Raw genomic sequence first — 27433 nt, 5'->3', positions numbered from 1 at the left:
TGTGGAGGAGTGCTACATTCCGTAGATATGCCAAATGAGCAAATCTAGACACTTTCCATAATTAGCATTTAAGACCAAAATGAGACTAACACAAAGGGCATGATAGCGAGGGTGTTTGGTAGACACAGTAAGCTATCATCCAACGATATTGAGGGACTAATCTCAATACGCGAGGGTTCTTGTCACTAATCAGTGCAAGATATAACGAGACAGGAACTCCTTACTAGGCTAAGTATGTTTAGCTAATAACATGTAGGAATTCCGTCCTTATGTTCGTCCGATCTAAGTATACTCAAAATGCCCAATTAACTCCACTAGCACAAGAGGGACTAATGAAGGGTCTAGCAATACCGACCTTCTGCCGTCGTGGCAGTAAGGTAAGAGTGTCCGTAAGGACTAGTCAACAGGTAACTTTCGATACCTGAAGTCACATTCGCAACAATTTGGCTAACTATAGGTGCTAAGCCCAGTTTACTAACACTTGAACAAGAGGGGCTGATAAAGAAAACCAACAATACCAAACTCTTGCCATCATGGCAATAAGGTAAGAGTGTCCATAAGGACTAGCTGACAAATAACTTTCGATACCTAAAGTCATATTTGCAACATCTAGCCACCACCAAGGATAAGGACATCTTGATCTCTTGAATCTTGGCTCTAAATCACTTGTTCTATGTTCATTGTAAGTGATTAATCTTTCTACTCTACTTTAGTCACTCAACGATGCCTTTAACCACTTAGAGGAGTATTATTCACAACCTTTATAAGTCCTTATTCCAAGTTGGGAAATTTGCTAACCCTCAAAGGTAATCTTAAAACCACCCCGACTTTGCACTTAATTTAAGTGTTCTACATGTTTGATTCTACTTCAAACACCCAAAGATACCATCGATATCTCAACTTGTTATATTAAGGTTATGTCTGTTCTTTTGTATCTCATTGGTAGTTTAAAACCACCTATACCACAGTCCTATCTTTCCAAAACTAGGTCATCTGTCCACACTTTAACATCCTTAGGATGCCCTTAGATATAAAGAACACCCTCCCTCAATATCCCTTCTTCAATCTTCATCAAATCCCCTTCATTTATGGTAATGCTCACCAACACTGCCATTAGGATAAAGCATGATGGCTCAGCTACTAAATCCCATTAACTTTTGGGACTTCATCACCATGTGATTATACTCTTAGTCATGAAGTAAAGGGACCACTCTTCTTCCTTTCCACAGTTTAAAATTTTGGGACAATATTTTAAAACACTATAGCTTAATAAAAGCTTCATAGGTACTCCCCCCACCTTTTGCCACTGGGGTGCCTTACCCATGTAGCTAGAGTAAAGTTCCAATGAGCCATACAAGGTATCTAAATAGGTAACTGGCCATGGATACAAGCTCTGTATTTTACTTAACACAAGCATATAACCTCCTCTACGGAAATCGCTAGTTCATAAACTCATTATGCAGAACATATTTATAAAATATTATTAGACTACCCCAAGAATGCCACTCACACTTGAATTAGGAGTATTGACTATTCGATCTTTTGGGAGAGCTAAAGTTAACTTTTGAACTCTTCACAATGTCACTTCACTTGTTCATCTATGTTTACTTTAGCTTTGGACTTTTCAATGTTCATATCATTACCCACCATATAGTAACATCCACTCAGTAACAATAACCTTCCCTAACCAAATTGGTTCCATTGAATCTTCCCTTTATTATTTTATAAGGATTTATTAAACCCTCTAGGTTTGGTAAGAGATCACTTGGGCTTTCACCAGGGGACTTGGATTTAGGTTTGGACTCAGTCTTAGTTTTAGTCTTGGTCTTGGTTTCAATCTCAGACTCAGACTTGGCCTTGGACTCCATCTTTGACCTAGTCTTGGTCTCTATATCGGTTTCGATCTCGAACTTGATCTCAGATTTGATCTTAGACTTGGTCTTGAACTCCGTCTTGGACTTGGTCTCAGACTCAGTCCCGACACTTTCACGTGTCACAACACTTGTCATGTGTTAGTCCTTCTTATATCCCTTTTAAGAAACTTACTTATTGATCGCTTTATACTTATTTATTGAACATTTCTTTGGGAGTTTTTCTCCCACTCTCAACTTTCTAAACCAAAGCTTTTAGTTTAAATATGTTATGCTCGTTGGACTTCTACTTCAACCAGTGCCACTCAACACACTTTTAGCTCCACTTTGGGGCTTAGGATTTCTGTTTTACACTCATACATATATCCTTGTTAGATTGTGCATTATATGCAAGTTCACATATTTGTGAAGGTGTTGTATAAATTCAACATAAGGGACTTCAAGCAAGCCATAAGTCTTTATGTCAATAAGGGAATGGCAATATATAGTCAGAGTCATCATTTTCAAGTAACAAGCCATCTTGCACCACATATCACTCTAAAAGTGTTTGATCCACCACAAATACATTATTATTACATAAAGAAAGATTTAATTTCACCTAGTTATGAATTTAAGAATCATATATAAATATTACATTATGGCCTTCTCACGTTAGGCCCTGTTGAACTCCCCCATGTAGTCTTTACATATGTGTTTTGGCTAGCAAAATTGTAAAACTGCCTAACAATAGCATTTATAAAGAGTTAATCCTCTCTTGTTCATTAACATGAGTATGCTTGTGATATAGTGGCTCCCTATGTAGATAAATAACACAAAGTGTGTGGTATTATTTAGAAATTTCAAACACATAGTGGTATTAATGATTCCATCTAAATACCTGTGCCAAGGCTCTAGCTTGCTATATGTTGCATCAAGACTGAATTTTATGCGGTGGGGGAAATTTATTGTAAATTCACCAAAGCTCCATGGATAACTCCACATTGAAAAACACATAAAGAATCAACTTTAATCTCCTTCACAAAACTTGTTTTGGGCAAATATAGATTAATGTAGTAGCTGACTTTATATCCAACATCTTTTAATTTGCCATTAACATACATAATCTTATATATCATAAAGTTCTCAGTGTTGTAAGAGAAGCTCTTTAAAAAGCACTTGCAACAACACTCTTGAGAGGATGCACCTCTTCTGAGCTTTAATAGTGCAATATGCACCAATCCATTCTAAATAAAGTTAAAATCTCTTATTTTGTAGCCTTCTCTTAATTATAAGCAAAATCTTCTTTATTTATTGCAAAATCACTCACTCATAAAGTGCTTTTTATTACCCTCTTTATATAAAATGCCTCAAGTGCATGGTAATGGCTTCTAAAAGGCACTCAAATCCAGTTCACACTTTACTACAAGCCCTTAACCAATGCCTAAACTGTACTAACATACCAAATAAACTGATATGGAATCTAATTTTACATAGTGCTACAAAATTGCATACTTAGCACTAATCTCAACTTTGCCAAATCACCAATGCATGCCTATACCTTGACAAAAAGTTAGATCCAAAAGATTATTTTATTAGTCACACATATGTGTTTAAAAAATTCAAGAACACATGTGTTTTAAATTGATATATTTTACAGTATACTACAATCTTTTTGCCATGTCACTAACCCCAGATACACCTTCTCTTTGGAGTTGTACCTTCCCTCATAATTTACAATTATGTTTTGATTGTCATAGCTGAGGAAGTAGAAAAAGTATATATCAAGATATATATGAGATAATTTACTATTTTTCCTTTTACACTTGAGATGTGAATAATGAAACTAAACAAGTAAATCACATATTTAAAAACTATTTATCCAGATAGTCTCTTTTTGTCCTCTTATAGCATAGCTCAATAGTAAGTAAAACAAAATTAAATAAAGAATTTATGTTTATACAATTAAAAGACAACATCTATACATATTTAATGCTTTTCAAATAGCTCAATCTAAAGATTTTATATTGGTTTTCTGTGGTTTTAATATATATTTACTATATGATACAACTATAAAATAATAATATCTACATTTGCAATATTTATTTATTCGCTATCTATTTTTTAATCTAACATTTGAAAAAAATTGTTATTAGCAGAAAAGCAAGTAAAAAATCATGGTTGAGCAATTGTAATTACATGATAAGTTTCCTAGATCAGCTATATCATCCTCTTATATTTGTTTAAGACTTTTTCTAGTCTCTACAAGAGATATTGTAAACATTAAATGAGCCAAATGTCTTAAGTCATGTATAGATAAAACTTCTATAAAGCATCGAAGTGTTCTTCTATGCAAACCCAATGTAAAGACATATAGTTTCTTCAGATGTGATTTAAGCATTGTATCCTGCTTTGCAGGACCAAATGTGAAGTTTGCAAATATTCAACTTATGCCCACTCACTAGATGAAAAGCCAGGTTACTACTCAATCTTGTTTTGCATTAAACATGCCTCCCTTATTCCATGACTAAGTTACTGTAGCACTACTTTTGTTAGCTTTCATCTCAAGCAGTAATAAGCTAGAGCTTGTCTCCAAGCACACCAGAAAGAGAAAGAAAGAAAGAAATCCACTCGCCTTTGTTTGAGGTCAAAGCATACAAAGCCAAGATGAAATCACCAATGCATAAGTTCTCCTTCCCAATCCCTTGGCACTATCAGGCCAAATGTCAATCATGCCAGCACAGAGGTGAAGCTCAAGTGTAGCTATGGGAGTGGAGAGTGCCCTTCTATTCCTCTTATAAACGATCCCTATAGGCCACATCAGCAACCAGAACTAACGAAAACCTTCCTGGACAATAACACAATCATTCAGCAAGCACTAGCAGCCAGGTTCTAGTGTTGGGTGCTAGTCAGAACGTTAAATGTCAAGTTTTGGAGCTGTGGTGAACCGTGAGAAAAACTGCAAACTGAAAAACTTGACCAAATTTTTATTTTTAGTCTTATCTTATATTAGCATGGGTTGGATGATGTCATTGGAAAGACTTTTCGAGATATTGTTTGTTTCAAAAATTGATCACATATTTTGATTCGGTCCAGAGTATTATAATTAGCATATTTATCCTACAGTATATATATACATGTGCCTCAGAAAACTTGTCATTCTTAGATGTTTTAGAAGAATAATGAATTAAAGTGAGTTTTTTCTTACACAAGAAAGACTCTATTTTTACAAAATAATTTTTTACAAGTAAATATCCTTGGGAAACATGTTAGCGTCGGGCGATCTACTTGAAGGACAAGATACCAGTTACTAAATGCCAAGAGCTTCAACAAAGGCTATTTGGTGACACACCACGAACTCTTAGACGAGGACACATTCTCTGGAGAAAAAAGAAATAGACATTCTCTATTTCCTCAGAAGTGACCGTTGGACGGGCCGGCTAAAATCGGTGAGCCCAGCGGAGTGCCAACCCAGTCCGATGCCTTGGGGGATTGAAGCCAAAAATCTCTCAGTGAAGCTACTGGCCTGTCCTTCCTTACTCCGTGCGTCCGGGGCAGTGGAGCATGAACAGTGATGGGCAGCGTCCACTCTCCCGTCTCCCTGTCTTTGATCTCGAGAGGATGTGCGTACTTCGACCACTCAACATTCCCTGGAGTGGCCACGAACTCGAAACGAAGAACCCACTGTACCGTGACGTGAGGAGTTGAGAAGGAAGCCGGGCCATCTAGAGGGATGGAGAAAAGGAAGTGCGTTTGTGAAACATCCGCGACAACTTCGTGATACTCGGATTGAATCTGTGCATCGTTTAGCGTTGATTGTCTAGCGTGAGAAGGAACAAGAAAGGAAAGTCAAACAGTACCTTGGATATGACTTGCGAGTTCTTCCGGGAAGGATGCAAATGCAAAACGTTGAGTACTTCGCGAATCTCCAGCACCACTGAAACCTGCATTCTCCTCTTGTTACAGCTGGATACTTCACAATCATTATCTCTCTCACCTCTAAGCACTTTCGAGAATCACTTTCTTCTGGAAAGCTGATAACTCCAGCAATCTGCAACGAGTAACGTCAAAAACGAGAGAGAGAAAGTGTGCACTTACAGTGTCTCCAAAGTAATGAACCGCATCAGGATTCTTGGGTGAAATACGCACAAGAACCTGATTGCCAAGCCTGATGTTGTAGGCTTTCCCCTTCACGTGGCCTGAAAGAAACAGCTCAACTTCTAGTTTGACGCCTCCGAAAATAGATTCACCTGGGGAGGAGTCGGTTCTCGAGTCATCCTCTTGCTCACTTGGAAAACCATCCATCGGGAACCGATTCCATGGGCTCCAATTCCCAGAGAGCGATGTGTCCAGTGTCCTTTGAGAATGTTCTGCAAAGATAGATCTCAAAACAAAACACGACAACAAACTTCCAGTAACTTACTCGGGATTTCGTCTGAAAAAGATGCCATCAATATCTGCTTCTTCAATGCTGGTCGATTTGACTCTTCGCTTCTCGGCTGCGTCCTTGGAGTCAATGCAGGAGACTGGAGCACCAGCCGATCAAAGTTGTTCTCCAGACTTCCCTTCGGGCTATGGGAAACACTTTCGGATCCTTGACTAGATATATCGTCTTCTAAACCTGAGAAAGTACTAGCCGTCCCCGTCTGCCAGATAAAAACGTTGCATTTGCCAAGACTTCAACTAGTGGGCATTGTAGTCAACTCACCCATTCTGAGTAGGCGCTATTTTCTTTCCACTGCAATTCTGCCTCCACAAGAGACGATGGAACAATGCCTGTGCATTGAGACACTTGTTTTAACGAGATTGCTTGACAAGTCCAAAAAGAACTGACCGCCATTTTTATGGCTTTCGTTGAGCTCAGCTGAAAGTCCACTGTTGTTAGGCATCGTCCAAACGGTTATGGGAATGCGCTTCTCCTACATATGGTTCCAGCGTTCTCATATTAGGACAATAAAACATTACATACCAGCGGAAGAGCAGCTTGTACCGATGAACTACCATTTTCAGTGGCAACAAATTTCCACCGAATAGTTGCGGTGAGATGGTAAAAGTATCGTACTGCTGTGCCTCTGAAGGACGGAGGAAGAAGCTTTGGTAGAACCGTGCGTACAAGATCTAAGCAAATTTACGACTTAAAAGACAGTCGACATTTTTAATCGCTTCACCACAGGGAAACCAAAACTTACATGATCTCGTCAATCCGCCCTCGACGAAGACGCCACTAACCAAAGGTCCGCAAGATTCCAGAAAGATCCGTTCGCCTGTGAAGAGCTTTAAAAAAATTGGAAATTCGCCAGGCACGAACCTCTCTTTTGCTTCAATCCGGGAGGCTTTGGAGTGACGATCCATTGCGGATCCAGTTTCTCCGTCCCTCTCACCTCCACGGCAAATTCTTCCACCAAAATCAAGTCGCCGCCATCGGAAGCGCTGGCAGGGTTGGAAATCTCGACCGTAGCGGTGACAGCATCACCTGGCCTGTATACCTTCCGATCCAGGCGCAAATCCAGCAGCGGCGGCAGCTTGGATCGCGCTGCATTGGCGGCAGCGCCCGAGATCGCCCCCATTTCATCGCGAGAGGACGAGCTCCTGGGAAGAATATTTGCCCACATAAAATCAACCTAATTTAGGGCTTGGGCATAGGTTTTAGCCTTTAGGGTGTGAGTAGCCGCCAGTGCTCTTCTTTCTGTGACGCCAGGTGATGAGAAAATGAGGATGAAAATCAAGGATGATTGTTTTTCTATTTAAGTCTCTGATGGATATCACAATGGAGAAGATCAAGTGATGAGGCACAGTGTCTGCAAAACGAAAATGAGACCCACTGTGATTTTTCTACTCTATTTAAGTCTCTGATGATCTCCAAGAAACATTTCAAGTCCCAACTCTGGAATTTAGCATTAGAAATGTAAAACTTTGATTCTATAAACTAAATCTTAGATTCTTATATGTGCTTGTGTGAACTCTATGCGCTGTAGATTTTAGATATGAGTATGGGGAGCCTGGCTGTGCAATTGGGTTCCTTCCATGGCGCACAGATTCTCAACCCATCTACGGTGAAGAAGAAATTGAAGAGGAAATCTTTCTCTTTCTCAAGAGTGAATGCTCTATATGCAGATGATGGGGTAAGTCTGTAGACTTCCAGTCTTCAAATAGAAGAGAAAACCCTCCTTTTAGGAGATTGCACCTCAATCTAAAGGAGATGGCTTTTCTTTCTATGGTGGTAAGTCTCTTCTTGTTCTTGTTCTTGTTCTTCTTTTTCAGGGATAAATTCTCTTACAATAATGTAGGAAAATATTCGGATGAAAGAGATAAAACAGATGACTGGTGGGCACGTGGTGATTTTGTAAGTTAATTCTGTTTTCATAGTTAAGCTTAAGCTAATTTTCAAATATTTTTACATACTGCAGATGTATGCATACTCTCCTCAAGGATCATCAAACACAGTGAAAGAACCTTTGTTTGGTATGAAATTGGGTGCACAATCTCAAATATCTTCAAATGAGTATCGGTGAGGTTAGCATAGATGGTTTTAACAGTCATTAATTAGATATTTCTCAGATGGTTTTACGTTGAAGAAGGGACAAATAATAATCACACAATACTGCTTTTACATGGTTTATGTTCTCAGGTGATGGTGTATTAGTTAGGACGAGCTAACATATGTAGATTTTCAGGCTTATTCTTTTAGACATGTTATTTCTATACTTGCCAAAGATTATCACGTTATAGCAGTTGATTGGTTGGGTAAGTTATATAGTTATGTCTTCTGTTCTATCATCATGGATAGGCTTTGGATTCTCGGACAAACCATTATATGGTAATGGATTTAATTATACAACTCAAGGTAATGAACATAGACTGTTTTTAATTTTGTAGACTGTTTTTGTTTTTTCTTAAAACCTGCAGAGTATACAAATGCGCTTAGCTGTTTGGTGGATCGATTAAAATCAAACCAAATTTCTATAGTTGCTCAGGTAACTAAACACTAAATCTTTTTAAAAGGATTTTTTAAAGCTTTTTAAGACAGGGACATTTTACACCTCCAGTCGTAGAATATATTAGCGCAAATCCTTTCAAAATAGTTAAACTTATCATGATTAATCCACCAGTAAGTAATCAAGAAACACAAAACATTATTTCATTTATTATTTCTTATACAGGTATCTAAAGAACACAGTACTTTACCATCAAATCTCTTAGAATTTACAAATTTATTCTTAGGTGATATATTTTCCCAGGTAAACTAGAATTACAAGAGCTTTCTAGCTATAAAAAGTTGCTTATGTCAGGATCCTTTTAAAGCAAGTGATGGTGCTATGTCAAGAATAAGTTATTATGCTATAACAGAGGAGGATAAAATGGTTTATAGAAAGCCATATTTATCATCAGGATCAGCTGGATTTGCACTAAAGTCTGTGATTAAAAGTTTTAAAAAAGAGTTAAAGGTAATACATTTCTCTAATGAATAAACATATTCTTGCTAAACATTTGGCTATAGGATTCAATTTTATCAGTTCGATCTTTATTAACGTCTAAAAACTGGGAAACACCTATATATTTTATTGGTGGTTTGAACGACAGATGGCTAAATTATAAATCACTCAAAACCTTTTGTGAGGAGTTCCAATTTAAACTAATCACTTTAGACAAGGTATAGCAAATATTTCAACATTAGTTTTAATATATTATTTTCAGGGTGGACATCTTCTACAAGAAGACATTGAAATTGACTTAGCAAATATAATAACAGGTTTATTAGAAAGTCCATAAAATAACAAAAACCAACCAATCTATATATAGTCACCAGTTATATATCAGTTTTCATAGACTTAAAAAATGAATGCTTTTCTTTTCTCTTTATCACTAGTTCTTAATGTTTTACCATTAATTAAAACTCAAGTTGATCCATGTACAAAAGATGAAGATTGCATAAAAGGTTATGAATGCAGGAACTTTAATTGTTATGTACGTCCAAGTTGTTTTCCAGGTAATTTTACTCCTTTTCTTGTTTTAAGAATACATTTTTTTTGTAATAGCTGATGCTATTATAAAACTTTATAATGGTAAGAAAAAACAAGTGAAGGATATTTCTATTGGTGATAAGGTTTGTAATTTTATAGAGTTTTAGTTCTTGCCTTTGATGGTGATGTTAATATGGGTAGGTTGCAATTCAAAATAAAAAAGGTATTATAGATTATTCTGATATATATGCTTTTGGACACCAAGATCTTAAAGCCTATAAAGAGTTTATTCATATTGATATTAGTAATAGAAAAAGCATTGAGTTATCTTCATTTCATTATATACCTGTTATAAGTAAGTATGTTTGAAATAGTTATTATGGCCACTAATAGTTTTATCTTTAGATTCAAAATCAACTATTTATAAATATGCTAATGATGTTATATTAACTGATGTTTTATTAGCATTAGATGAAAAATCAGGAAAGATTATACCTTACAATATAACAGGTAAGAAAAAATTATTTTTCTTGTACTTATTTAAGTATTTTTAGATATTTATGTCGTAAAAAAATATGGCCTTTATAATCCATTCATATTATCTGGAGATTTAATTGTAAATGATATTGTAGTTTCAACACATAGTGATTGGTTTTTAGATGGGTTATTTAGATATTTTAAACTAAGTCATTTACTACCTGACATATATCATTTTATTTTGTTTCCTATTCAAGTTCTATATGAAAAGTTAACTTTTGAGATTTATTTGAAGATATACAGCTTTGTAACAAATAAGGGTATTATATTCAATTATATTAGTGGCATTGTGAGAGCTACAGTTTTCTGGACGTTTTTTTCAAAACCAAAATACTAAAAAATGTAGAAAAACAATAGTAAATAAAGTGGGATTTTAAACATTTGAATTTCAATGTATTGCTCTAAACTCTCTCTCTCTTTCTCCCTCTCTTTCACACACACACACACAGAGAAAGAGAGAGATTGTTAGTGTTCTCTAAGTTAAGGTGATGAAACTATTGATCATATATTCTACTGACGCTTTGTCAACAGTTATGTGCTATGCAGTTCATAGTACGATAGTTGCTAGCAATTGAGTATAATAATAAAATTTTGCTGTAATTTTTAGAGTTTTTACGATCAAACAATCAAAATAATATTAATACTTCGGTGCTCTTGGACTGAAGTACTGCTGGTATACACCACTCTCCACGATTTCCAGCATCCTGGTCGCATTTTTCTTGATACACCTTGGCAGCTTGAATTGAGAAACACTTCCACCCCTGGATGCGGCATCATCAGCGATTCGATTGAAAGTCCCTGGTGTCACAAGCCTCAGCTCCAGAGCTCCAATGGATCTCTCCATCCTCCCCCTGTGATACACCACGCTCAGTGATTCCTCCATCTTGTAGCAGCACTCCCCTGCTTTTTCCGGTTCCAAGTGAAGCTCGCTGGACAGCTCCCAGTAAATCACGTAGTGCGGAGGATTGGAGGAGAGGTCGGCATAGCTGGTGTAGTCCGTCAATCTTATTGCCTCCCCCTCCTTGCTCGTGACGCCATTTCGCAATGCCGCAAACGCGTTCATGACTGCGGTCTGGAGCTCCTTCTCGTCCGTTTTGTCCGAGTCGATGCTAAGTAGAACGTTCGTCCGGCAGACGAAGCTGAAGAGCGGAGCTTTGTTGTGGAAGCCCTCGACTCTAAGAACGTCACCCATGCGATATCTGTACAATCCTGATGGAAAGAGCCAGAAAAGATAAAGATACAAGCCAGGACAATGAACTGGAAACTATACCAGCGTTTGTCGTGATCACAAGCTCGTACTCGTGGCCTTGTTCCACATCAACGAGTTCCACGGGCTCTTCACGAGAAGCTTTCTCCTCCGATCGAGCCACCGGCAGAAACTCGTAGTAGGACGTCTCGGGCAGAAACATGTAGGAGATCTGGGACGGCTCGCAAAGCGGCTTGAGATTCACTCCAAAGAAAGACTCCGAGGACGCGTAGATCATCGACGCTATTGGCAGGCCGTCGGTGAGATAGTCGACTTCTCCAACATACTGCTCCATAGCACCGGTGACGACTGTGTCGATAGCTTTGGCACTGGGCCACAGCTTCCGGACGATTCCTTTCAAGCTTCCACTGGAGCACGCCTCGTCGATCACGTTCGCAAGCTCTGGATCCGGCCTTAAGATCTTCTCCACGGCTTCTCTGCAAGCCGGATCCACAACTCTCTCGGACAAAGTTCCCGTTCGTATGTCCCTGGAAAGCTCCTGCCACCAGGCTTCGAGGCACCTTATCGACCTCACGAACACCGACGCAAAGAAGCAGCCCAGCTTCGTCACGTCTCGGGCGTGGATCAAACCACACAGCAAGTGGCAGTAGGAGGCTTGCACGCTGTCCGTGCAAAGTATCACCTCCAGGGGGCTTGTGTAATCGTTGCTTGGATCGAAAGGCCGGTTGCGGAACTCTAGACTGTTGTAGTATCCCGTCAGTGCTGGATAAGCTGGAAGCCCTCCAGGAGTCTTGCGGCCACTTCTCACGTATAAGAAGTACAAAGCCTTGCCGGTCCTCAGTCCAGGCAAGTCCCTACAGATTCGAAGGAACAAACAATCATAAGCTTTGGAGGAAAATGACGACGAATACCTGTTGAGAAGAGCGGTTGCAAGATCAAAGAAGTATTTCGACACAGCATAGTGTCCCTCCACTTTCGGGAACAGCTTGTGAGCCCCGCCGGAGGTCCCAGAGCTACCACAAAGTCTTTGCGAAATCGACAAAAACTAGAGATAAACTTACCTCGTGAACATATCCGCGATAGGATTCGCACAGAGCAAAGTAGCGGCCTCGCCGTCGGCAATTCGGTTGATCTCATCCTTGATGTCTTCGTACTCAATGACCGGCGCTCTCTGCCGAAACACCTCCTTGGTTGCTGCTCGCAATCCATGCCTGTTGAAGTAGTCTGTGGCGGCATTCTTCTCCAGGATCTCGGCCAGAACTTTATCCTGAGCCTCACCGGGACTCCAGCTCGAGCTCTCGAGCTTCTCAAGCAGGAGCTGCTCGTTCTCCATCGCCTAAACCCGGAAAGGAAACGGGGCACAAGAGGTAAGAAATAAACGAAGAGTCAAACATACCTCCCTTTGGAAGAGTTAAATCAGCACGTTTCTACTGACACGGTAAAATACAATACACACCAGAAGCTTTTAAAACAATCACAATGTTTGCTTGAATTATTACAATGTGAAAACAAGAAAGAAAAATACGAAGCACAGACCTTGTTTGGTTTGAAGCAGAAACTTTTTTATTCTCACCAGGCTGCACCGAAAGCTTTTAAAACGCATCGACTGTTCTTGAGACTGGCGACTTAAACTCGTCCCAGACCAGCTTCGCGCACTGATGGTTGAGCGAATCAATCTGTTCTCCCGCTTCCCCTCCAGAACTAGAGCCGGAGCTTCGGTCTCCAACTAGTAGAGCAGGAGGACTAGAGCTTTTGCCTCCAGCAATCGTCGAAGAAGCTCTATTGTTGTCACGAGATAAGCAAATCTCTGTCACCACCCCCGGACCGTTTGCAGCCAGCTTCGCCTGTGCTAGCCGGATCCTCTCGGCGCGAGAGCCAATCACCTGTCCCAGGATGGATGCCCCGATAGTGAAAGCCATAGCGAACTTCGGCATGTTGACGGCCTTTCTCATCATAGCAATGAATGGCACCGCTGCATGGACCGCGACGAACCACTCCGGAGAGAACTTCTTTGTGTGTTCGCGCCAGACCCCCAGCGGCACGTTGGTTGCCATCCCCAGGAGGCCGATTGCCAGGAGTTTGGATGGCAATGGTTGCGGCCTCAAGTTCTTTGCGAACGCAGTTCTCGCCAGGGCGGCTCGAGCGGCGACGATAGCCGGTGGACACCGGTACTTCATCCCTGAGGGTGGTTTGAACCACTTTGCGACGAGAGGTAGCACTCCACTTACTGCTCGACAAGAGCGTGCGATCGGGCAGTTCCCAGTTGCCAGCCACTCGGAGCCAAGAGCTTCGTGAAGATGGTCCTGAAAATGTTTCACTGAATCGTCAGAAGGAAGAAGAAAAAAAGAAAGAATTCGTGAAGAACATTATCACAGAGCCAACGATGACAGGAAATGAAATGCAAAGTTACAGTAATTTGATGAATCGAAACGAAGAAATCACACCACAGCACTCCAAGGAAGAAAAGAAAGTGTACCTTGTTTTGCTTCGATTCAGACTCCTTGCGCTCCTTCTTTTTCTTCTGTTGCTTGGCCATGAACGCGTCAAAATTAAATCTCCCGGCTCCAAACGAGGAGAGACTTATGGTAGCCGCGGATGCCGCCAGTGGATGGAAGCCCATCTTGGGGACTTCCAGGGTCTCGGCGCCATCGTCAGCCTTGTTCCGGGAGAGCGGAATCACACCATCCTTGCCGTGGAACAATCGAAATGCGGTGTCGAAACCAGGGCCATCCTCAAAAATTGGCCCTCTCGATCCGCGCAGCTTAAGAAGAGGGGCAAAAATCTCAGATCCCGAGCTAAATTTCCAGAATCTCGAGGCGCTTACCGGATTGGGGAACTTGATGGGAGCAAAGCTGCTGAAATTGAACGAGGTCGGCTCGCCAATGTTCCTCAGGAATGGGCATCGCTCCACGCCCTCGGCGATCGTGCTACTGTCGCACGCCATCGCTGCTGCTTGCAAGCCCTGATCCCTCTACCTCGGCGCTTGGAACTTCCAAACCCTAGCTGCGAGCTAACAATTGCCCACCACAATGACGGCAGCCAAGTCGTGTTTCCTCTGCGGACTTGAGCGTGAATTCCAATCCACTTTGCGGAAGCGTGCAAAGCGTGTGGTAGGCACAAGAGTTAACGGCCCATACTTGACGATCCTGAGTCAAATCTAACGTAAGCTGTATTTTCAGAACGTTCTACAAGAAAATTCTACCAAAGCTTCCAGCAATTCTAATAGTGCCCTAGGGCTACGCTTACCCTTATAATTAAGGGCGAAATGTTAGGAAGTTTAGGCTCAAAACCATTTAGATAAATTTAACAGTGAGTATTGATACTGTATTTCCCTTATACTTATCATTACCTTTAAAATGTAGTTATCTGTGTAGAAAGTGCTCTAGTCAACTCTCTTTAGAGCTTGCTTTAGTCAACTCTTGGATTCTCTCTCTCTCTCTCTAGCATTCAGCCCCTCCATCGCTCTTTATCGTGGCTCCACTCTCACCCTGTGACGCCTGACGATTGATGACCAATCTCTGCGCAGCACTGGAGCTGTGCCATGAGAAATTATGGGAGAGATGCTACCAAAATTGATCATTCCCGGGAATCCCACACAAATTGTGAGGTTTCAGAGCCTGGGAGATCACAGAGCTCGAAGAGGGAGAGATCCGCTGTCGGACAGGTTGCTTTCGACAGCGCGTTGGCAAGAATGGAGTGGTGACTCGCGCTGTGTTGCTCATGCTAAGCTCCGGAACCCGCAAGGGATGGTTCTTGGCTGCATGCTAAGTAAAAGCAAAGGCTGGATGAAATCGGTGAATTATAGGATACGTTAATAGTTCTTCAGGTAAGCTCGAAATCTTCCATTCTTATGGTCTTTTGCGCATGGCCTGTGATCTTCACGTTAGTCCAGAGAAAAGGACCCGATCATGTCCATCGCTTTGTACAAAATGCTGATAGCCTGCGAAGAACAAAGTCAGGATTATCTTACGCGAATGGAGAAATGGCGGGCGCACCTAGCCTCCATAACGATCACGGAGATGTTCCGGAGGCTGTTCTTTCATTATATCCGGATGAGCGTCCAAGTACTCTCGTATTCTTGTTCTTCGGTCCCCGAGGTAAGTGTGGTCTAAGAAGCTTTCGAATGCATCCTGCCCAAGATTTTTCGCTGCTAGAACACTGGAACCAACGAAATGTAAGAAATGAGAAAAGAGACTGCTCATACCAATGACGAAGATAGAGTCGGCAAGGGAGTATGTCATCACGCCATATCTGCTGGATTCCATGCTTTCCATAGCGTTCGTAGAAGACGTCCTTGTTTCCTACAATCCAGTGTGGCATGTTTCGTTTCACAAAGGTGTCCCAACAGGTAACTCTTACCTTGGCAGCGAATGGACAAGTATTCCTCGTCGCTGTACTTGGCACAAATCACCTGGTTGCTCAAATAAGCTCAGGGATCTTCCAGATACCGTCAGAATACTCACAGCCTTACAGAGATGAATCGCATTTTCTTCAGAAGAGTTGACAACGGCCACCTAAAGAGAGAAAAACAAATACGTAAAACAAAGGCCGGTTGAATCAACTGAGACTTACTTCGAGAAACCGAAACTCGTGTTCCCGCTGTATGAAAGCCGGAACCTGCAATAAGAAAAAAAGAAAACGAACTCACAGAGACGAATCCGAAACGAGATTCTACCTCAAGCAGAGAGATTTCGAAGACAGTGACGACTATGGACTCCCCAATGCATGGCTCCACGCTCAAGCTCGACATTTCCTGTGAGGAACAAATATAACCAGCAAAAGTTGTGAAGAAAGAAAAACGTTATCGAAAAAAATTCTACGGAGATAGTGTTTCCTACCTTTGTTTCAACATTCGCGATGCCGCGTTCCAGAAATATTGGAGCGATGTGCGCAAAGATCCGTCGAAAGTTTTTGACGACTCCAGGTCGGAAATTGAGAAGCCTGGGAAACGTGGAGCGAGCACTCTTTTCTAAACGCACAGCTCAAAGTTAGATAAAAAGAAAAGGAATGAAAGAATGACTTACCAGAAAGAAGGGAACCAAAGCCACAGATTGAGACCAATCCATTGCTTGAAATGGCCGTGAAATCCGACGCATTCTCGAGCTCTCTGGAGAATGGAGCAGCATTTGCATCCATCCCTGGAAATCTATGAACACCCTGACGATCGCAATGCGCAGCAAGGGAAAGAAACGTATTACCGGACTTGAGCGCCGATCTAGATCCCCTCCGCCATGGCCGCTGATGGAAATCGATGCTAGCCCTCTGGGATCTAAGGATCAAGACGCACCTCAGTGAAATCCCTAGAATGAAACAAACAAACCCTGCGGAGAGCGCGAAACAACGAAGAACAAGAACATCCATAGGTTTTGCTTAAACCAAATTACTTAGTATAATAAATAGGTTTAAATCATTATTAATTAGTTTAATGAGGAATAACTTGGACGGCCAGGATTCAGCCAGGCCGACGGATTCTCCGGGACGAATGAGCAGCGCTACTAATCGCATGACGCTCTTATATAGGGTTTGAGGCGAGCAAGCTAAGCAAAGCGTGTTCTTGGCGTCCATTCTTCCACAGGTAAGCTCCATTCTTCCATTTCTTGTGGCCTTTTGCGAGCAATGCATGTTGGCTGTGCGTAGATCGATCCAAGTTCCAACCATGGCCGCAATTGCGGGAGCAGCGTCCGTGGCAGCGCCTTCTTTCGAAGAGATTTCGCGAAAATCTCGATTCCTGGGAGATGGCGTCCCATCCGCGGCAGCAGCGGCTCCGTCGGCCAGGCCGTCGAGGAGATCTCGCAGGAGCTTGCGCGTCCAGGCCAAAATCCGAGAGATCTTCATGCCGGCGCTCAGCTCCACCATGACCGAGGGGAAGATTGTGTCGTGGATGAAGGCCGAGGGCGACAAGCTGAGCAAAGGCGAGAGCGTTGTGGTGGTGGAATCGGACAAGGCCGACATGGACGTGGAGACGTTCTACGATGGCTACTTGGCCTCCATCGTTGTGGGAGAGGGAGAAGTGGCTCCCGTGGGCGCTGCGATTGGAATTCTCGCCGAGAGCTTGGACGAAGTTGCCGAAGCAAAGGCGAAGTTTGCAGCGTCGTCTGGAAGTGCTCCTCCTCCTGCTCCGCCTCCAGCAGCGATTGATTCCATTGCTCCCGCTGCTCCAGTCTCGTCGCCACCGCCGCCGCCGCCGCCACCCTCGGCAGCTCCAGCTCCTGCTGTGGCTGCTGCTACTCCTGTGGTTTCATCTCATCCTGCGTCGCAAGGAGGAACGAGGATAGTGGCTACGCCATACGCGAAAAAGCTTGCCAAGGAACTCAAGGTGGATCTGGCTGCTGTCGCTGGAACTGGTCCCTCGGGCAGGATCACTGGAGCTGATGTCGAAGCATCCACTGGAAAAGCTCCTGTTACAGCAGCTGCTGTCACTGCCGCTCCGGTGACCGCCGCTCCTTCTCCAGTTTCGTCGGCTCCAGCGGCTGCTCCAGCCCCAGTTCCGCTGGGATCGACCGTTCCTTTCACTGGCATGCAAGCGGCAGTCTGCAAGAATATGGTGGAGAGCCTCTCAGTTCCTACTTTCAGAGTGGGATACACGATCACCACCGACGCTCTCGACGCGCTCTACAAGAAGGTAAGCCATAGTTTCGACTCGATGCTTTTTGTGACTGTTGTTTTGTAGATCAAATCCAAGGGAGTGACCATGTCCGCTCTCTTGGCCAAGGCCGTGGCTTTGGCAGTAGCACAGCACCCCGTGATGAACGCTAGCTGCAAGGATGGGAAGAGCTTCACGTACAACGCCAGCATCAACATCGCCGTTGCAGTAGCGATTGACGGCGGACTTATCACCCCCGTTCTGCAAGACGCCGACAAGGTACGCAAAAATCTTTCTATTCCTCGTTTTCGAGTTCTTAGTCTTGTGTGTTGGTGGTGCAGCTGGATATCTACAGTCTATCACGGAAGTGGAAAGAGCTCGTTGACAAGGCTCGCGCGAAACAACTCCAGCCCAGCGAGTACAACTCAGGTTGGTGTTGACAAAGTAGTGACTTTGAGACATTTGACAACTTTCTTTGATGATTTCGACAGGAACTTTCACTTTGTCAAACCTGGGGATGTTTGGCGTTGATAGGTTTGACGCGATTCTCCCACCCGGCACGGTAAGTTCTTCCTTGGCACTTCTAGATCAACAATCCCTGATTCATCTCGAAACTTTCCCAGGGAGCGATTATGGCTGTGGGAGCTTCTGCTCCAACTGTTGTGGCAACTTCAGATGGTCTGTTTGGAATCAAGAACCAAATGCAGGTTTGTATCTCAGGTTTTAGAAAGTTTAGCAATCTTGATCGAATCTTTCGCACAGGTGAACATCACTGCGGATCACAGGATCATCTATGGCGCGGACGTAGCAGCATTTTTGCAGACACTAGCGAAGATCATCGAGAACCCTAAGGATCTAACTCTATAAATTCTCTAAAGAGTTTTTTTTTGTTTTTTGATGCGCACACTCGCAATGTTCGCTGCTAAAAACCCAAAAGAATAAGAAATCGTTTTTACCATAATTCTTTTTGCATTGAGCTTATCCAGTGCTGGCATGTCATGTGGCAACTACCAGGTGAGGATATTCTGTTAAGTGTGACGGAATATTTTCTCAGGGTTTGGTATAAAGGGTTTGCTTTTCCACATGTGAGGAACATTGTTTTTGAGCTATGGCGATGGCGCCGGCGATTGTCTCAGGTGCCATTCCCAGTGCCTCGCCGGATGCTGCTAGGGTCTGTCATCGAGGCGATGCCGCGGCCGCGTCTTGCAGCGATCGGGCGCCCCCGCATTGCGTGAATCTGGCTAGGGATTGGCATTGCAGGGGTAAGATTTCTGGGTGGAGGCATTGCAATGGCGGTGATCCCGTCGTCTCGTGCCGCGCGATGGAGACGAGCACGTCCAGTTACAGCTCGTCGGAGAGCGTGGATGTGAAGAAATTGGCAGGGCGGCCCAAGCGGGGGAGACCCCTTCCTTTCGGCGCCACGCCCGTGGAAGGGGGTGTAAATTTCTCTGTGCATTCTAGTGGCGCGATCGCTGTGTCCTTGTGTTTGTTCACCGAGGAAGATTTGCAGAAGGTATGGGCATTGCTCTTGTGCTTCCATCCATTTGGTTATTACTCTTTTTCTTTGCAGGGCCGAGTTGGTAAAGAGTTTCCTCTTCATCCAGTTTTTAACAGGACTGGAGATGTGTGGCATGTCTATCTCCCAGACGTATGTCCGAATTTGCTGTATGGATACCGGCTAAATGGGAAATTCAGTCTGGAGGAGGGGTGCTGCTACGATTTGTCTCGAATTCTTGTTGATCCTTATGCTAAGGTAAGGAATGAAGAGATGAATAGATTTGACAGGAGTTTTTTTGGTGCTGCAGGCTGTAGTTAGTCGGGGAAAATACGGAGCTTTAGGACCTGGAAACAGCTGCTGGCCTCAGATGGCCGGGATGGTTCCGCAGTTAAACGACGAGGTAGAGTTTGCCAAATCTTGCATTGTTTTACAAGTTTTCTGTTTTGTTTCAGTTTGATTGGCAAGGGGATTCGCCTCCGCGTCACAAACAAAAGGATCTTATAGTATATGAGCTTCATATGCGTGGTTTTACGCAGCATCCATCAAGTAATGTGGATTTTCCTGGGACATACCTCGGAGCCCTGGAGAAGCTGCCACATTTGAAGGTATATGGTTGTTTGAGAAGGTTTCAAGGACTAACATGGGGATGCTACAGGACTTGGGTATCAACGCGATAGAACTGATGCCGATTCACGAGTTTAATGAGCTAGAATACTATTCGTACAATCCCGTGATGGGTGATCACAAGTAAGTTGTTGCATTGCTTCATTACCTTATAGTGATGCAGTTCGTTTGCCTCTCAGGATGAACTACTGGGGCTACTCGACCATCAATTTCTTTTCTCCAATGACGAGATATGCTTCGTCTGGAATACAAAACTGTGGTCGTGATGCGATTAAAGAGTTTAAAACTTTTGTAAGGGAGGCGCACAAGCTTGGCATAGAGGTATATGCATTGTCCGTGGATTTTGTACTGACCGAGATACTTCACAGGTTTTTATGGATGTAGTTTTCAATCATACTGCTGAAGGAAATGAAATGGGACCGATTATTTCTTTTCGGGGATTGGATAACCGTGTCTATTACATGACTGCGCCCAAGGTTGATAGTTACACCTTCTATAAAACAAACTGGGTTTACTTGTTTCTATAGGGAGAATTCTATAATTATTCTGGATGCGGGAACACATTCAATTGCAACCATCCTGTGGTCAGGCGATTTATTGTTGATTGTCTGAGGTATTTGATGGTTTGAACGACGTGAATGACAAAGTAACAAATCTAAATGTTTCAGGTACTGGGTGCTGGAGATGCACATTGATGGTTTTCGTTTTGATCTAGCGTCCATACTAACCCGCGCAAGTAGGTACGTCCCAATCTTGATGTTTTCAGCAGAATCTAACCTTTGTCAAATCTCCTCTAGTCTTTGGGATAAAGCAAATGTTTTTGGCGCTAGCGAGGATGTGGATGGAGATTGTGTGACAACAGGCACGCCACTGAGTGAACCTCCACTTATCGATATGATAAGTAACGATCCCGTTCTGAGAGGAGTGAAGGTCCGTGCTTGTAATTTTCATTGTACACTTTCTCAACAGCTTTTTGTACCGGCAGCTAATTGCTGAAGCATGGGATTCAGGAGGTCTTTATCAAGTGGGAAATTTTCCTCACTGGGGAATCTGGTCTGAATGGAATGGACAGGTGATTTCCCTGATTTTCTTACATGCGTTTCCACATTTTTCATTTCAGTATCGAGATACTGTGCGCCTTTTTATCAAAGGAACCGATGGATTGGCTGGGGCATTCGCACAGTGCTTGTGTGGCTCGCCACACTTATATCAGGTACTTGGGAGTCTATAGTTCCCACCATGAAACTCCCTACTTTCAGGACGGAGGCAGAAAACCATGGCACAGCGTCAACTTTGTAACTGCTCATGATGGATTTACACTACTTGACCTTGTGTCGTACAACTCGAAGCACAACATAGCGAACGGGGAGAGCAACAACGATGGGGAAACTCATAACAACAGTTGGAATTGCGGAGAGGTAGGGATGGTGGCAAATGCGAAACATTGCAATAACGGACGTTTTCCATGGCAGGAAGGCGAGCTCGTTAGCGTTCGTGTGCGCCGCCTAAGGCACAGGCAGCTGAGGAATTTTCTGGTAGCTCTTATGGTCTCTCAGGTAAGCTAAAGTGGCTGCTTCCTTCCAACGCCAACCAAGGTGCTTCACAGGGTGTACCTATGGTAACAATGGGCGATGAGTACGCACATACAAAAGGAGGGAACAACAACACGTACTGCCACGACAATGCTGTAAGAATTCCATCCATTGTTTCCACTCCCGGTGTTAACGAGTTTGTGCAAAAGATGTGCTTCGTGTAGATAAACTATTTCAGGTGGGATAAATTGCGAACGGATCCAACCGGTCTCTTCCGGTTCTCACGCCATCTGTTCAACTTTAGAAGGCAAGTTAGCGGCATCCATTCTCATATGAGACACTAAACATCTTTCACAGGCAATCCGAGTCGCTTGGACTTGGAGATTTCCCAACAGCCGAGCGCCTGGAGTGGCACGGCGTTGTTCCAGAGACTCCAGATTGGTCCGAAACCAGCCGTTTCGTCGCATTTTCGCTGGTAGGCTCTCTTAAGTTCTCATACTTCCTTACACAGCTATTGACATTCTCGCAGGTGGATGCGAAGAAACGAGAGCTTTACATTGCATTTAACACGAGCCATCTGCCAGTGCTGGTCACTCTCCCGGAACGGCCAGGCTTCAAATGGCAGCCAGTGGTAGACTCGAGCAAGCCCGCCCCTTACGACTTTCTAGCCGACGACATCCCCGATTTGGCAACAGCATACGCGCAGTACAGCCCGCTTCTCAACGCTCAAATCTATCCTATGATAAGTTACAGCTCTATCATCCTCGTCCTTGTCCCGCTCAACGAGGATTGAGAGAGAGAGAGCTTCATCGACTGTAAATTCCAGTTTCTCCAGCGTCAAGCAACCGTGTAGATAGAGAGAAGTTCCTGTCAATAAGAAACCCCGGAATAAATGGAGCTTAGATTTCGCAGGAAGAGGAAAACTAGGAAAAAGAAAGCTTGGAAGTGTTCTTACCGTACAAATGTTTTTCTAGAGTTTCTTCCAAGAGTTTGTCAGCGCAAGCACCCCTCCCGCGGCTGCAAGATTTGCTAAACCGCATGTGTAAAGGATGGTGCTATTATCCCATGCCTGACGGATTGAGCCCTGCAAAAGCACCAAAGACTTGTAAAAGAAATATCGATGGGATGAAACCGTTCACCTACCTGAGTTAGAAAAAGAATGAGTGCCAAGTCAGTTGGAACACGGTAAATGGCATAAACTCCTGCTCGACGAGAACTGGAGATATATCTACACAGAGCATAGCTAGAGGTTTTCACCACCTAAGACGATCTCGAGAACTACTTACGAGGCTCGAAAGCAAGCTAGCAAAGGCGTAGCTATCCCGACGCATATGTGAAACACACAGAACATCGCCACCAACACTGGAATCTCCTGCAACGCAGACCAAAAGCTTAGCCACTGCGGAAAATGGAAACATATTAAAGTTTCTACCTGGTAATCGTAGGCCGGGACTAATAAGCAGATACTTGCAATAGCCAGCACAAGAGCAAGAGATCTCTCAGGTGTGAGCAACGGGAAGGATGAAAGGAAAGCAGCAATACTAGTCCCCACCATAACAGAGGCCATCAAGCAAACATATATCGATCCAACATAAATCTCTCGACCATCGGCCTGTAAAATAAACTGTTTTTCTCCTACAACAAAGCGAAAAAGGAAAACCAAAACTCATACCACTATCGTCGGCACCCAGAGAAGCCAAAAAACGGCCACTGATACGTCAAAAACTCCTTGTACGAGTCCCAAAGTCACGACTTTTTTGTCTGCGTAAGAAAAATATCTCGAATAAGAAAAAAAAACAAACAAGCGAAAAACCACTGACCACGAAACGGAAGGAGCAACGGCTTGGAGATTTTTCCTTGACTCTCCTCACCCCAGTTCTCATCCCAGGATCTGGAAACGAAAAGAAAAAGAATAACTGCAGCACCGGCGGAGAGAACAGATGGTGCTCCTAGCTTCCAACCCAAATTGGTGACGAAAAAGTTTGCAACAGCGGTGGTACCAAGTAATGCGATAGCTCCGCCAAAAGTCATCATCAGGAACGTTTCCACCATCCATTCTTGACGAAAACCATGCTGAAACGAGACGTTAAAGACAATCTAGTTTTGAGTTTTACAGTTTACAGTACCCTCTCATGCTCTGAGATCATCCATGTCTCAAAAACGCAAGGCAGCACCGACGAGGCCAACCCGTTGAAAATCCTCGCAAGGCAAAGAGCGTAGAGGTGTCCCGATTGCTTTAGAACAGACTCAATCACCGTAAAGACCGCATACGCAAGGCATACTTGCTTTCGTCCTCTGGCAGCAAAAACTAATCCGGAAGAAAAATAAAAAATCGACAAAAGCTTACAAGGAATCCGCTGAAACTGCCACAATTGTCCCTACAAAAATTGCTGCTGCGTGACCAAACAGGAGAAGACGAGCTATTTCCTTTCTCTGCAATCCATAGCTCTTGTACAGAGCTTCTACATACACATTTTGGAAACCATGCGCCACTGCAAAAGAAACATCGATTACTTGCTTCATCCTTTGCTCGCAGAAAGATTGGAAATTTACCTAAAGCCAACAAGAAAACTTGAAAAAACCTCCTCTGGAACGCAACGAATGTAGGTGAAAGGCGAGGCGCGGCGCCATATTTCCTGGAGATCGAAGCCCGCAGCGCTAGAGCACATCCCGATCCGGCGATCAAGCACGGATAGAGCCACTCGGGCGCGCGCCATCGCTCGTCCATACTAAAGCCCTTCTCAAACCCTAAGATCCTGAAGAATATTCTTTTTCTTCACTACGCATTTGAGTTTGAATTACAACCGTCCACGTGGCAGCTAGAGTTTTACGTTAAAAAACGCCCAATGCAGCGAGTTCCTGCCTTACTCTACTGAGATAAGTCGCATCTGGCTGCAAGAAAATTTACCAAACATCACCTAAGTAAACAAGAGAAAATTACTTACATATCCGTATGTGCCTTCGTACTGAGTCTTGTGGTGGATGCCATTCCAGCTGCATTTTAATTATAAGTTTAAATGGTAAGAAAAAAAGTCACTTACATTACACAGTTACTTAAACCTGTGGTAATTGACGTCCCCACAGTGAAAACCAGCCTTCGCTTCCATGCTATCTTCAAGAGCCTCAATATATCTCGCCCTTCTTCATTATCAGGCAAAAATGCCGTTCGTACAGTCCCTTTGTAGTGATGCCCAGGATTGGGATGCTCCGGCCCCTATAATAATAATCATAATAATAATAGAAAAAATTAATAAATAAGAATTAAGTTGGAAGAGCAAACCTGGATTCCATTTGGGAAGTGGTAATTAATCGTGATAACACCGTGCAATGGAAACCCTGCACAGCTCCAATTGCTCTCCATCTGTACGAACATGGATCCCCGGGGCTGGGTTCCGGTGAAGATCCCGTACGGACGGAGGCAAGTTGGGCAGCTAGGGCGAGAGCGGAACCAAGATGTGACGCATTTGCGGTGGAAGTGATGGTTGCATCGAGAGAGCTCGACGACGACCTCGTCACCTTGGAGCGAGCTGATGCAGATCGGGCACTCTTCATCCGGAGGATCCAAATCCACCACCAAGTCCGATTCTTTCCAGCCCATTGCCGCAATAGAACCCTAAACAAAAGCTTTTTTGCTTACCTTTTAAAAGACTTTAATGGATTTAATTTTGCTTATGGCGTTTGATGGCAGCTAGAATATACTAGCATATCCCTCCATAAAGCTCTGCCTTCATACGGGGAATTGCAAGAGCTCTGAGAGGCACTCTCCTCTGGAGCGTCACCCCAAACTCCTCCTCCATATCCAGCTCTTGCAGTCCTGGTGCTAAAGTCCACTCAAATCCCTGGATCAACCTCGCCAGGGAGAGCTCCACCATGGCCAATCCCAAGCCCATCCCTGGGCACATCCTGCGCCCGGATCCAAATGGAAGCGGCTCGAAATGCTGCCCTTTGACATCAATCGCACTCCTTGCAGCAAACCTGTCCGGATCAAACACCTCCGGACGCTCCCACCACCTTGGGTCCCTCCCGATTGACCACACGTTGACCGTGGCCCTGGTTCTGGCGGGAACGCGGAACCCGTTGATCATGCACTCTTGCGTTGACTCATGCGGAACCAGCAGCGGGACCGGCGGGTGCAAGCGTAGCGTCTCCTTGGCAATCGCTCTGACGTAGCCGAGATTAGAGAGATCATCTTCGTTGACGGCTCGGTCAAACCCCACGGCCTGGTCAATCTCCCGCTGGGCTTTGAGCATGCAAGCTGGATTGCGTATGAGTTCCGAGAGAGCCCACTCCGTGGTGATGGAAGAGGTATCAATTCCAGCACCAAACATATCCTAGAAGCAAGAAACGATATTTTCTGAAGATCTTAGGACTTTCACTCACCATGATCAGGCCCTTTCGATCATTGTCATCTACTTCATCCAGCGAGAGCAGCACATCGACAAGATCTGGAGCTCGTTGTTTCTCCGCATTTACTGTGCTCATCGATGATTGCCTGGAATATCTTGTCAAGTTTGCCCTGTACGGCTTTCATCTTTGGAACAGTGCCCAGGTAATCATCCATCCAGCCGAGATAGGGGAAGTAATCACTGGGAACAAAACCAGTCACAAGACCAATCGCCTCTTGCAAGAGATCCACAAACGAGGATTCCTCAAACCTCCGGCTGAATGCCATGAAACTCACCAAGTTCATGTTGGTCATTGACAGTTTGGCATTCATGTCAATCCCAACCCTTCCATTGTCACCCTCCCAAGCAATAGAGGTCACAAGACGAGAAATCTCTTCCACCCTCAGCTTCTTTGACTCCTCCACCCTCTTGGCAGTGAAGAGCTCCAGAGTACAAACCTTCTTCATTGTCCTCCAGTAAGATCCATACTCGCACCACACCATATCCCTTGCGTTGAAAAAGATATGCTTGGCAGCAGCAGTCCTTGGCCTGGATGCAAAGAAGATGTCCTGCGTGGAGAGAATGGCTTTTGCAGCATCTGGAGAAGAGATTACAAGCGTTGAAACAGAGCCTAGATCGATGCTCATGACAGATCCATATTTCTTGGAGAGACTACAGAGGGATTTGTGTGGATGCCTTCCCAGCAAGTGAAGATGGCCCAAGAGTGGGATCGCCAAAGGCCCTGGGGCTACATTTTTCTTGCTGCAAAGCCACCACCATAATAATGGGAGTAGCACAATCAAAAGAGCTACAATGAGGGCTGCCATGTCTTCCATTGGTACGAAAGCTGAATGTTTTTTATGGCACGAGAGTAAGGTGTCCAATAAATGGAAAATGACTGATCTTTGCCTTTTGCAACATGGCGAGTTTACCTTCCAAAATGTCAAGCTGGGAAACGCCAACTTGGACTTTGGAGCTCCACTCCCCAATTACACGCGTGAGGACAAGATTCGTAAAGACTCAAGCAATGGGGGAGGCCACAACCACCACAACCAATAATGTTGGCCGGTGAACGGCGGCAACTATCATCCAAGCAGCCTATCTCAATACACCAGTCTCATACTTAGGAGGGTTTTATACGCAGACAATAAAATGATTCAGTTAAGCTTGGAGAGACGCTTGTCTCAAGTTTCCCACTCTAGCTTCTGGCTCAAATCCCAAATTTACTAATTTGATTAGCGTAAAACCTTGTTCCTGGA

General features: G+C 43.8%; 10 protein-coding genes across 15 annotated transcripts; 3 read left to right on the top strand and 7 right to left on the bottom strand.

Annotated features, from left to right (window-relative positions):
• Positions 1–5132: 5132 nt before the first annotated feature.
• LOC9644561 lies at positions 5133–7479 on the bottom strand. Its single transcript, XM_024689133.1, has 11 exons — positions 7156–7479; positions 7037–7111; positions 6817–6965; positions 6682–6766; positions 6556–6623; positions 6271–6493; positions 6098–6217; positions 5946–6046; positions 5845–5898; positions 5708–5791; positions 5133–5642 (listed from the first exon to the last, which is right to left on the bottom strand). The coding sequence occupies exons 1-11, from the start codon at positions 7457–7459 to the stop codon at positions 5262–5264; spliced, it is 1644 nt and encodes a 547-aa protein (XP_024544901.1). The 5' UTR covers positions 7460–7479; the 3' UTR covers positions 5133–5261.
• Positions 7480–7491: 12 nt separating this feature from the next.
• LOC9644221 (haloalkane dehalogenase) lies at positions 7492–9661 on the top strand. 4 transcript variants are annotated; one of them, XM_002983933.2, is made up of 13 exons: positions 7492–7969; positions 8022–8067; positions 8135–8190; positions 8255–8355; positions 8406–8475; positions 8522–8591; positions 8635–8691; positions 8754–8821; positions 8875–8955; positions 9008–9085; positions 9137–9292; positions 9346–9498; positions 9543–9661. In XM_002983933.2, exons 1-13 carry the CDS (start codon positions 7832–7834, stop codon positions 9615–9617), a joined length of 1149 nt encoding a protein of 382 aa, XP_002983979.2. In that variant the 5' UTR covers positions 7492–7831; the 3' UTR covers positions 9618–9661. The 4 variants fall into 4 exon arrangements, with proteins under 4 accessions (XP_002983979.2, XP_024544902.1, XP_024544905.1 ...); XM_024689134.1 differs by lacking the exon at positions 9543–9661 and having other exon boundaries at positions 9362–9479; XM_024689137.1 differs by lacking the exons at positions 9137–9292; positions 9346–9498; positions 9543–9661 and having other exon boundaries at positions 8871–8955; positions 9008–9034.
• A 1255-nt stretch (positions 9662–10916) lies between these two features.
• On the bottom strand, positions 10917–12981 carry LOC9644220 (indole-3-acetic acid-amido synthetase GH3.6). Its single transcript, XM_002983799.2, has 4 exons — positions 12614–12981; positions 12464–12565; positions 11616–12406; positions 10917–11554 (listed from the first exon to the last, which is right to left on the bottom strand). Exons 1-4 carry the CDS (start codon positions 12883–12885, stop codon positions 10983–10985), a joined length of 1737 nt encoding a protein of 578 aa, XP_002983845.1. The 5' UTR covers positions 12886–12981; the 3' UTR covers positions 10917–10982.
• Positions 12982–13015: 34 nt separating this feature from the next.
• On the bottom strand, positions 13016–14692 carry LOC9644219. The gene is made up of 3 exons (XM_002983798.2): positions 14377–14692; positions 14029–14313; positions 13016–13855 (listed from the first exon to the last, which is right to left on the bottom strand). Exons 1-3 carry the CDS (start codon positions 14494–14496, stop codon positions 13145–13147), a joined length of 1116 nt encoding a protein of 371 aa, XP_002983844.1. The 5' UTR covers positions 14497–14692; the 3' UTR covers positions 13016–13144.
• Positions 14693–15334: 642 nt separating this feature from the next.
• Positions 15335–16898, bottom strand: LOC9644560. Of its 3 annotated transcripts, none has more exons than XM_024689189.1 (11): positions 16873–16898; positions 16751–16821; positions 16577–16690; positions 16391–16521; positions 16228–16305; positions 16125–16169; positions 16016–16066; positions 15912–15963; positions 15757–15853; positions 15548–15710; positions 15335–15492 (listed from the first exon to the last, which is right to left on the bottom strand). In XM_024689189.1, exons 3-10 carry the CDS (start codon positions 16686–16688, stop codon positions 15548–15550), a joined length of 729 nt encoding a protein of 242 aa, XP_024544957.1. In that variant the 5' UTR covers positions 16689–16690; positions 16751–16821; positions 16873–16898; the 3' UTR covers positions 15335–15492. The 3 variants fall into 3 exon arrangements, with proteins under 3 accessions (XP_024544957.1, XP_024544956.1, XP_024544955.1); XM_024689188.1 differs by having other exon boundaries at positions 16577–16698; positions 16873–16891; XM_024689187.1 differs by lacking the exon at positions 16873–16898 and having other exon boundaries at positions 16577–16698; positions 16751–16866.
• A 136-nt stretch (positions 16899–17034) lies between these two features.
• On the top strand, positions 17035–19096 carry LOC9644559 (dihydrolipoyllysine-residue acetyltransferase component 5 of pyruvate dehydrogenase complex, chloroplastic). The gene is made up of 7 exons (XM_024689166.1): positions 17035–17127; positions 17190–18174; positions 18223–18414; positions 18477–18564; positions 18627–18697; positions 18759–18842; positions 18898–19096. The coding sequence occupies exons 2-7, from the start codon at positions 17209–17211 to the stop codon at positions 19000–19002; spliced, it is 1506 nt and encodes a 501-aa protein (XP_024544934.1). The 5' UTR covers positions 17035–17127; positions 17190–17208; the 3' UTR covers positions 19003–19096.
• A 116-nt stretch (positions 19097–19212) lies between these two features.
• LOC9644218 (isoamylase 1, chloroplastic) lies at positions 19213–22704 on the top strand. The gene is made up of 18 exons (XM_024689072.1): positions 19213–19648; positions 19706–19888; positions 19941–20033; positions 20086–20238; positions 20289–20380; positions 20437–20578; positions 20626–20733; positions 20785–20870; positions 20926–20997; positions 21055–21187; positions 21243–21329; positions 21378–21470; positions 21517–21675; positions 21730–21813; positions 21864–21944; positions 22014–22096; positions 22147–22264; positions 22319–22704. Exons 1-18 carry the CDS (start codon positions 19244–19246, stop codon positions 22580–22582), a joined length of 2436 nt encoding a protein of 811 aa, XP_024544840.1. The 5' UTR covers positions 19213–19243; the 3' UTR covers positions 22583–22704.
• On the bottom strand, positions 22506–25484 carry LOC9644217 (molybdate-anion transporter). The gene is made up of 13 exons (XM_002983796.2): positions 25070–25484; positions 24831–25003; positions 24735–24783; positions 24343–24681; positions 24137–24281; positions 23916–24084; positions 23610–23862; positions 23462–23550; positions 23222–23401; positions 23076–23161; positions 22933–23017; positions 22745–22873; positions 22506–22656 (listed from the first exon to the last, which is right to left on the bottom strand). The coding sequence occupies exons 4-12, from the start codon at positions 24515–24517 to the stop codon at positions 22760–22762; spliced, it is 1296 nt and encodes a 431-aa protein (XP_002983842.2). The 5' UTR covers positions 24518–24681; positions 24735–24783; positions 24831–25003; positions 25070–25484; the 3' UTR covers positions 22506–22656; positions 22745–22759.
• Positions 25485–25487: 3 nt separating this feature from the next.
• On the bottom strand, positions 25488–26117 carry LOC112351319 (flavonoid 3'-monooxygenase-like). The gene has a single exon (XM_024688975.1). It carries the CDS (start codon positions 26115–26117, stop codon positions 25488–25490), a length of 630 nt encoding a protein of 209 aa, XP_024544743.1.
• Positions 26094–27027, bottom strand: LOC112351355 (cytochrome P450 71A22-like). The gene is made up of 2 exons (XM_024689074.1): positions 26170–27027; positions 26094–26120 (listed from the first exon to the last, which is right to left on the bottom strand). The coding sequence occupies exon 1, from the start codon at positions 27008–27010 to the stop codon at positions 26204–26206; it is 807 nt and encodes a 268-aa protein (XP_024544842.1). The 5' UTR covers positions 27011–27027; the 3' UTR covers positions 26094–26120; positions 26170–26203.
• Positions 27028–27433: the final 406 nt, after the last annotated feature.

Source organism: Selaginella moellendorffii, unplaced genomic scaffold, assembly GCF_000143415.4.
Source record: "Selaginella moellendorffii unplaced genomic scaffold, v1.0 SELMOscaffold_60, whole genome shotgun sequence".
Classification (NCBI taxonomy): Eukaryota; Viridiplantae; Streptophyta; class Lycopodiopsida; order Selaginellales; family Selaginellaceae; genus Selaginella; species Selaginella moellendorffii.
The sequence above is the reverse complement of the archived record's forward strand: the minus strand, read 5'-3'. Positions and strand labels throughout refer to the sequence as shown.